The sequence below is a fragment of the Theobroma cacao genome, chromosome 9 (assembly GCF_053813885.1).
Source record: "Theobroma cacao isolate CCN51 chromosome 9, ASM5381388v1, whole genome shotgun sequence".
In the NCBI taxonomy this organism is placed as follows: domain Eukaryota; kingdom Viridiplantae; phylum Streptophyta; class Magnoliopsida; order Malvales; family Malvaceae; genus Theobroma; species Theobroma cacao.
In genome coordinates, this window is record NC_142647.1 from 35213363 (window position 1) to 35222986 (window position 9624).

At 35.4% G+C, this 9624-nt stretch overlaps 1 protein-coding gene and 1 long non-coding RNA gene across 5 annotated transcripts; one reads left to right on the forward strand and one right to left on the reverse strand.

Moving 5' to 3' along the window:
* On the reverse strand, nt 1-1864 carry LOC148760893 (uncharacterized). The gene is made up of 3 exons (XR_016028153.1): nt 1764-1864; nt 1031-1114; nt 1-195 (listed from the first exon to the last, which is right to left on the reverse strand). It is a non-coding gene; the product is annotated as an uncharacterized LOC148760893 (long non-coding RNA).
* A 2633-nt stretch (nt 1865-4497) lies between these two features.
* Nucleotides 4498-7959, forward strand: LOC18589602 (Lipase/lipooxygenase, PLAT/LH2 family protein). 4 transcript variants are annotated; one of them, XM_088810254.1, is made up of 4 exons: nt 4498-4779; nt 6555-6634; nt 6737-6893; nt 7022-7959. In XM_088810254.1, the coding sequence occupies exons 1-4, from the start codon at nt 4605-4607 to the stop codon at nt 7717-7719; spliced, it is 1110 nt and encodes a 369-aa protein (XP_088666380.1). In that variant the 5' UTR covers nt 4498-4604; the 3' UTR covers nt 7720-7959. The 4 variants fall into 4 exon arrangements, with proteins under 4 accessions (XP_088666380.1, XP_088666379.1, XP_007014706.3 ...); XM_007014644.3 differs by having other exon boundaries at nt 4499-4779; nt 6510-6634; XM_088810253.1 differs by having other exon boundaries at nt 6555-6893.
* Nucleotides 7960-9624: the final 1665 nt, after the last annotated feature.

Here is a 9624-nt window from a genome sequence, read left to right on the forward strand (position 1 = left end):
TAATTTTTATAACGTAAAAGCTAAATAAATTTATACATACTTAAATACAGTAAGCCAAAATATTTAATTTAATTTACAATAACAAGAGTGCCCCCGAATAAACAAAAGTAAAGAGGACTGTGAACCTACGGTTTGGAAAATGCAGATCCCACTGTAGTCCTCGATGAGATCAGCTATCTACAGTCTATACTGAACCTGAAATGGGTGGAAAGGAGAGTGGTGAGATTATAAAATCCCAATGAGTAAACAAACATCATCATAAACATCTAGAGTTGAGTACATGGAGACAATAAAGTAAATCATCATAAATTGGGTTATAGCGTTAGAACACATTTTGTTCAAAACACGTAAAGAGGCTTATGAATCTCATAAAAATCTAGACTTGTGCCATAAATCCATTCTCGGGGACACCTTGGCCGAGGCATCCTACCGAGACCGCCAAGGCTATTAAAATTCACATTTCACATAAATCATGTTTTTGTTTTGAAAACATAGCCGTTCCTTGGCGTTGGCTGAGTTTCCCCTCACGTGGTGGTTTAGCGTGAAGTGAACCCTAAACTTTACCCCAGGAGATATCCTACGCGCCTCTCCGTTCGAGGTAAGAATATAATGGGGTTTACCGTGCCCCTCTAAAAGGCTGGTCCACAGAAACCCCCTACTGCAGTGATTAATTAATATATAATCCACCATATAATAAAACTCAATAACATGATATGGCAATTTTGTAATTCGTAGTTTTTCAAGGTAACCAAACAATTCGCATTTCAATACAATTGCGAATTAGCCAATCATGCTCGATTTATCATAAGCCAGTTAATTTAAACAATCAAATTGCCACAATTAACAGTCTCCGTGTACTCTATTTTTCAAAATCACTATTAATTTCAAAACAATTTATAATTTAATTTCATTGAAACTCATTTATTCATAAAACATGAAAATTTATCTTTTTAAATTCCTTTTTCCATAGAATTCATGAAAGCATTTAAAAACTACCCTAGATAATTAAAATGACAGTAAGTTTACTCACTATGTCTAGAATGCAGACTTTCGAAGCACTCTGTCTACTGGTCCTCGGATGCAATTTCCTTGCCTTTATCGGAGGACTCACCACCTTGACACAATACAAAATCGAGAGTTTCACCAAGTTGGTACTAAATCAAAATTAAACTAATTTAGATTACCAATGCATGATATGGAATGCAAAAATGCACTGGTAACTATCTAAACCCGGTATTGGCCTAATTCGTCTTATCACCCGATTAAATTCCTAACGGGTCCGTTTAAACTCCAATTTAATTCTTTTCAGTTTCTATACCTCAATTGCACCCAAATTAACTTAATGTCCCTCAGTGTGGTGCAAATTATCAGTCCCAACAGCAAATTACGAAAATACCCCTAGTGGGTAAAAATTCGTATTTTTGCTCCGAAAATTCCCATTATTTTTCTAGGCTCATAATTCATCATTCCTTAACCAATTCTCCTAGAATAAAATCAAACTCATCCTCACTCACTACATGGTAAATTCAGCCATTAATGGTTGGGGGAGAAAATAAATTCTTTTCTTATTGTTTTGTTTCTAAATATGCTAAACTAACTAAAAACACTAACATAAATTAAAATCAAATAAATCCAACAACTTTCTCTCTCCTAACCCATTTTTTCAGAATTGAATTCATCATGAAAACATGTAATTTAATCATGGAAAATAAAGAGAAATGCTTGGGAATAAGAAAACTCAAGCTTAATAGAAAAAAACTCACCTTTTTCACTTAATTTCCTTGAAAATTCACACTTTTTCTTTGATTTTCTCTCTCTAGGGTTTTGTTTTTGTTTTCTCTCTCTTCTTGCTGGTTTGGCCGGCCATGGGGTGGAAGATGGGCTGATTTTGTGCCTTTTAAAAAGGAAAATAATAAATTAATAAAGGCATGACACATGGCATCATGTCATTGGCCCGTTTTTAAAATTTTAAAAATTTAAACATTTTATCTCCACCACATGTTTAGTCAAGGGTCAAAGATGAAGACAAAGGAAGACCATGTGCTGGAAAAAATATCCTGGTGGTGGAAAATTACAATTTTGCCCCTGAGGTGGCAAAATTACCATTTTACCCCTATACTCCAAATTATACCGAAATTAAAATTTTTCACTTCTAAACCTTAAATCATACTTTAATAAGTCAAATTATACTCCAATAAGTCAAATGGGGTCAAAAAAAAATCTTTTCTAAAATTCCCATTTTGTCCCCAGGTGGCAAATGACCATTTTGCCCCTAGTTAGTGAAAATTCCGATTTGACTCCAAATTGATCCTCAAACTCCAAATTACCATTTTAAGTCATCCATGAACTGTGAAACTTTTAATCTCACCTTAAAATTCCTATTTGATCTAGTTCGAGGATTAAATAAACTTTATTGTACCTCTAGGTACAATACCGACTTTTGTAAATTTTTCGGGACTCTCCTAGCATGCAATCATGCTATCATCACATGTATGTCATGAATAGTATTTTATAAGGTCGGGCTTTACATATTTGTATTAGAAACAAATAGTAACTAGATTTTAACATCTCTACCTCCAAGAAAGCAAGCCATTGATTCCAAATGGGTATATAAAATCAAATATAACCCAAATGGAACAGTATAGCATTATAAAGCACGACTAGTTACCAATGGCTATACTCAAATTGAAGGGGTGGATTTTCATGAGAAGTGTGCTCCGATTGTGAAATTGGTCATGGTACACTATCTTCTAGCCATCGTTGCTGTACGTTGTTGGGAGTTGCACCAACTGAATGTCAACAATGCCTTTTTACATGGGGATTTAAAAGAAAAAGTCTACATGAAAATGCCTCAAGGCTTTGCCAAAAAAAAGGGAATAACGTGTTTGTCGTCTTAAGAAATCCCCTTACGAGCTTTGTCAAGCATTATCAAATTGGTATCAAAAGTTTACTAATTCCCTACTAGCTATCGAATATGTCCAATCCCATGCTGATCATTCTCTATTTATTTACTTTGTTAAGGAGTCACCTATCGCAATATTAATCTATGTTGATGATGTTAGAGTAACAAGGATTGATGCAATAAAGATTTCTCAATTAAAGGCTCACTTGGATCATGAATTTTATATTGAAGATTAAGGCAAGTTGAAAAACTTTTTAGGCACTGAGGTGGCACATTCTCCATTCGACATTGTCTTGAGTCAATGGAAATATGTACTTGATATATTGGCCAATAGTGGACTCACTAATTGCAAACTTGCATCATCGCCCATGGACCAACAAGTTAAACTCAATCCTAATGTAGGACCATTTTGTTCAAACCTAGGGCCGTACAGAAGGTTAATTGGAAGATTATTATATCTCACTATTACACAACCTGATATTAGTTTTGTTGTTCATGTACTAAGTCAGTTTATACATTGTCCATTTCAGCCTCATTTAGATGCAGCCCTATGTGTTCTTTGATATCTGAAAAGGTCCCTAAGCTAGGGTTTGTTACTTCCTGTTGATAGTCAAATGACTCTCAGAACTTGTTGTGATGCAGATTGGGCAGGTTGTCCAACGACATGTAGGTTAACCATGGGATACATCATCTTTCTTGGCTCGTCTCCTATCTCGTGGCGATCCAAGAAACAATTAGTTATTTCTTGTTCCTCCATAGAAGTAGAGTATAGAGCCATGGCCACTACAGCAAGTAAGATTATATGGCTTCTTAGGTTATTGGCTGACCTACCAATTTCACACTCGACACCAGCTTCATTATTTTACGACAATTAAGCTGCACTTCAAATCGTCTCAAATTCAATCTTTCATGAACGTACCAACCACATCGAGATAGGTTGCCATTCTATCAAGAAACACATCTAGTCAAAAACTCTTGTTCCACGGTCAATCTCATCTCGATGCCAATTGGCTGACATTTTCACCAAAGCTCTTGGGCGAAATCGTTTCCATGATTTACTGGTCAAGTTGGGCATTACTAATCTTCATGCTCCAACTTGAGGAGGAGAAATGAAGAATATTTGGTTTGACTTAGTGGTCTGATTTCCTTAATCATAGGCCTAATTATAAGACATTACCTTTATTTAGGTAATACACTTCATTGTACAGATTGTTTTTCCTTTTATATTGATGTTGTAATTTTTATATAAACATATGAATGCTTATCAATAAAACCATTCTAAGAGAGTATTCAAACTCTTCACTCTCCATTATAAAAAAAGTTATAACTTTAAGGTACCATGTGAGAAATGTCATACCATAAGAAATCTATATAAAATTTATCAATTAAAAAATGAAATGCTTCCATAAAATTATATATATCTATATTAACTCTTAAAATATATTTGAAATTTTAAAAATTTTAATATAAAATAATATATGATTTTAGTAATAACTTAATAAATAAATAGATGATTAAGACTTGACTATTGAAAAAGGTTATCGGGTAGGTCCGGTTCCAGCCTGGTAATTGTACACCTCTAATATATATATATATATATGAATCCAAATACTGGGCAGTGATTAGCGATGCAGCGAAGGTGGTAAACGACGTCGTGCAACAGGCAAAATTCTGGTTTTGAGGAAAGTTGCAGGCACGGGTAATGGTGTTGACCTTGGCAATGGAGTCGGTTTCTGTTAGTCATACAATCTTTGCAACGAATCAAAGGAACCCCGTTAGAATTTCACCACCAATTCATGTAGGAAGAAAGTTTCACTTCCGAGCTGCTCGTTGTCGCTTTGGTTTCCTCTCTTGTTCCAAGAAATCTAATTTCCAAGGTACTATATGACAAATCAAATTAAAATCCTTGTCTTTGTTCGTAGTTATTCTTTTTAAATCCCTGTTTGAGAATCCTCTCGTTCTATAATCTACCATCCATCCCTTTTCTTTTTTAACTTTTATTTTTCTTGCTTATTTTCTATTTTTTCCCGTTCTTTTTATGGGTATCTCATCAGGAGATTAAGGGTAGAAAAGTTTAGGAAGGATGCTAAGTTCATATCTTTTTAGATGTTTATTCATGGGGTTCACAGAAAACGGCTATTTTTGCTTTTTTTGGTTGCTAAATTCATAAACATTTAGAGTTGTAAGTTCTGAGGCTACAGAGGCTTCCATTTGTAGTTTGGATATTGCTTTGATATGTTTTATATATATATATATAAGGAATTCAGATTTGAACCCAGCTCTTTCAGCAGAAAATACATGCATATACCATTGAACAAAATTTTCGGCTACTCTTGATATACCACTACTAGTTGATGCTATGCATGATGCTATATTCAATGACAATAGAAAATATCTTTGCTATTAATTATGGCATGTATACTGTATCGTAGTGGGGTTTGAGAATTTCCTAGTTGACCTCTTACTTTTGAAATCTGGCGTTGATCACTTTCAAGCAATCTATTGATTGAGTAGTCCTGAATTAATGGAGGAATATAGTAAAACTTCAAATTTAACCTGCATGTCTTTGTACATATGTTTATGTAAACAATGCAGAATAAATTAGGGAATTTCATTTGAATTCTTGACATGCATTGTGCGACTGTATTTGCAGAGTATCAAATTATCAATAGTCAGTAAAATTAGCTATCTTACATGCTTGTCAGTCTGTGCTTATTGGTTGCTTCCTAAGTTTGTCCCTCTATTAATATAGGGACAGATATGGCTTCACAAGATTCAAGAGCAGATCGTAGCCTACACAGAAATGAGCAAATTTAGCATACATCATCCCTGATAATGTAATTTTTGTGGCAAAGTAACAAAACATATACCTGGCCAAACAACATATTGGTCGAAGTTTCAAAATCATGGTAAATGAAATGCATTGTGAAAAGCAGTAAATCTCTAGAGAAGGTACTGGCAACTATGAAAGAAGCAAAATGACATAAAACATGATTAAAAGCATGCAAGAAGTTTCTTGAAAAATCCTAGATCTTATAAACATGTTGCAAATTGAGAATCTATCATATTATCTGATGTTGTGAATTTTATGCAATTTGTTACCAGTTTATATAGATTCTAGCAAATGCATGTTTTTCTTATCAGGCACCTGCCTTTATGCTTTGCTTTGCTCAGAGGCTCTAGAAATCTTTATGTTCTGTTGTAGTAGGAGCTTTTAATAATTATGTTTAGATGTAGCATCACCAGCCATGACTGGTTACTGCATCTCTTTCATTTTTCTTAGTGTTTTCTTACTGTTATCTGGTAGTGCTGAAGGCTGTGCTGCCTGCAGACCAAAATTATATATATATATTCTAGTAAGTGTAGTAGCTCCAAGAGCAAAATCACGTTAATATGTTGAGTGACTATTAGTAGAAAATTTTTATTTTTCTGTAGTCCCTTAGTATAACTGCTTTGTTTCCTTTCAAATTACCATTAGTCCTTCAAATTATATTTTCACCTAGCATATCACAAACTGAAGATTATTTCTAAAACAATGTTAATTAGAGAGTTTGGTGTAGCACTCCCCATCTGGTGGAAGTTTACTGCTAAATCATATCTACTCCAGATTTTCAGGGCTTTGCAAAACCTTCACATCTTTTACCATCCACAGAACTTAAAGTCTGTACAGAGACCTTGGGAGAAAATATTTTTTCATCTACCAGCTTGAATGGAGCACGGTCTTTTTACAAGGTTAGGTTGCAAACAAGTAGAATGTATGGCTCAAGTTTGAGTAATATAAATGCTGGAATACTCTTATGTTTGATAGATGAGAAAGGTGATTCAATATTACAGAGGATACCTGCATATTTGTTAATTGAAGATCCTGCAAAGTTAGAGAACGTTACAGAGCCTGAAACTCTCTATTTCCAAAGAGGTTCAGTTGATGAATTTGTCTTTGAGGGACCGAACTTGGGGAAGGTTGAAGCTCTTTGGATCAGTCTTGAATCAGGTTAGTCTCAAATAAAAATTGTTAGATTTTGGATATTGTTTCATGCAAAGAAGCTGTTCAGTGACCTGTATTTTAAAGTAGGTGCAACTGGAGAATATGAATAGTTGTCTTCCATTCTCCTTTCTCAGGTCAGTGGAGATTAGGAGGTGTCAGCCTGATCATCCTTAATGCATCTCAACCTTCCTTTGAGGAAGATTATGGGGACAATGTTGAATTTATTGGTTCTAAATATAACTTCAAAGTTGATGAGATCTTGCTTGGAGAGGGTGGTGATGAGTCCATGGTGGAACTAAGACCTTGCCTTGTTACTGAGTTATCTGGGCCTAATCTCTTCAAAATGTTTAGCAAGGGCTTCTCACAACCAACTTTACCCTTGAGTGACCAGATATCTAATGAGAAAAGTATGAAGGAATATGCAGATTTGAAGTTCTCTTTGTTACTATATGATGCTGTTCTTATATTTGTTGGTACATCGTTTGCATCCTTCTCAATTGGGGAAAGTTCTGCTCTCGCATTCTTACTCGGCGGGATCAGTGGTTTTCTATATTTGTTGCTATTGCAAAGGTCTGTTGATGGATTATCAGCTTCAGAATTAATCTCCAAGAATCCTGGAGATCAAATGGTCAGATTTAGGAGTCCACTTTCAATCCTGGCACTGGCTGTGGCACTTTCTTTATTAGCAGTTAAGTATGGCGTGGGAGATACTCCATTTGTGTTGACTCCGAAAGAACTCTTGGTTGGAATGATAGGATTTCTTGTATGCAAAGTTGCAGTGGTTTTGGCTGCATTTAAGCCCTTGCCTGTGAGTATCGAGGAGAGGGAGTGATGTATCTTATTTCATTCCCTTCTGGGGAAGTATTGGTAACCTAAATTATACAAATTACCCAAATGAAGATGTGGCAGGTGCTCTATGGATGCCCGTTACCTTTAACTGAAATGATGGCAGGAATACCTTCATAGTTCCCTATCACTCTTCTCCACAGAAAAGACATAATAGTGCAGAACTTGCTTTGTTCTCTGGGTCTATTATAGGTCATTATATGCCACACATATACTTGATAGTCAACTCATGTGCTATTTCCATAGTCATTTGCTGTCAAATACGCAGTCTGATTGTTGGAAAACAGGGGGGCATAAATGGAACTGAACCTTAGATTTTAAAGGCGATACTAGATAATCAAAACTTCAAGTTGATGTTATTTGCCTCCGTAAGAGGTTCTTATACAATTACAAGTGATAAGCATCTTGCTGATAAGAATGTGTTTTCCGGTAAAAAGACAATTACCAAACCGACGGACTACAAACACTCTTTGTACAGGTGGTTCTGTGTTACTTAAATGATTGACGTTCAAAGCCAAGAGGGTCTACGCCCTACGGGGTTATGGCCGGAAATCGGGCCTTGTTGTGGTCTCTCTTTTCCAAAGAGTAGGCTTCGCGTTGGACGCTTCCTACCCCGAAACAAAGAGAAAAGAAATTTACTCACTTGGGAGAGATTTTATTTGATTTCGTTTTTGAATTGGACAAGGAGTTACATCATACTGCAGAAGCAGATCACTCGTCACAAGAGCATCATCATAAAGTACAGCCTAGCAGCACCATAGCTATAGCTCACATATGCTAAATGTCAATACAAAATCATGTCTACAGATTTGTACAAACAGCGGCTCATTCACCCTTGAGAAAACTTCCCCTATAAAACAAACCATGTACTCTATAAAGTCGAAGACCCTCTCTGCATCACAACGCAAGAGTAGAATAACAAATCTTACATTTTGCACTTCTTACCGTCTTTTTTTCAGTTGAGTTTTTTTACATGATATCAGAGAGCTGTAAGGACAGATTGGTAGTCCTCATTTTCTGCTTTCTCTGTTAGATTCGGCTGTAGCAGCAACCTTCCTCTCCTTCTCTTTCTAAACACCCACCAATGGCTGTTTTTTTTTTCTCACCAAAAAAAACTTCTTTCTTTCTTTCTCATACCGCCACCTTCCTCTACCCTTCTCTCTTATCTTCTAAATTCCACTCATTTCTATTCTGATCTCTCTCTTCATCTTTTAATTTCTAATTCTGACCTATCTATCTTCATAGTCTCTATTATAGTGTCGTTTGGCACTCTTATTTCGAATCTTCTTTCTATTAAATTTCTTCAAATCTTCTTCATCATTTTATTAAACTTCTTCTAGTCTTCTTCTTCTTTCTACACTATCTTCCATCTATCTCAGGTAAAACTATCTTCCAAAGTTTCATCTCTATCCTTCTTCTTCTATCACTGTCAAAGTTCTTCTTCCTCTTATAAATAAAATGGCATCACCGAAGTATGTATATCCTTCAACTCACAATGTCAGTAATTTTGTCTCCATCCATCTCAATCAAACTAATTTTTTCCTTTGCAAAACCTAAATCATGGGACTGATTGAAAGTCAAGATATGTTGGGGTTTATTGATGGCAAAAATTTGATGCCTGATCGAACCATTTCCACCTCATCTCATGTTCCAGCAAACAATCCAAAATATTTGTCTTAAAAGAAGTTTAATGCATTTCTCCGAGGACAGATTATCGATATGTTGTCTGAAAAGGTCCTCAGTTTGGTTATTGTGCTTGCAACCTCTTTTGATGTCTGAAATGCTCTGGTAGAAACCTTTGCACAAGAATCACAGGAAAAAGAAATTATTATTGCAAAGATTACAAACTCATAGGAAAGTTAATCTTCAGATATTTGATTCTATCAAGAAA

Excerpts from the sequence above, each read along its gene's own strand:
- LOC18589602 (XM_007014645.3), top strand. The coding sequence starts at position 4,605 with ATGGTGTTGACCTTGGCAATGGAGTCGGTTTCTGTTAGTCATACAATC. Across the intron at positions 4,780-6,509 it reads CAAGAAATCTAATTTCCAAG|ATTTTCAGGGCTTTGCAAAA; the intron begins GTACTATATGAC and ends TATCTACTCCAG. Across the intron at positions 6,894-7,021 it reads TTGGATCAGTCTTGAATCAG|GTCAGTGGAGATTAGGAGGT; the intron begins GTTAGTCTCAAA and ends CTCCTTTCTCAG.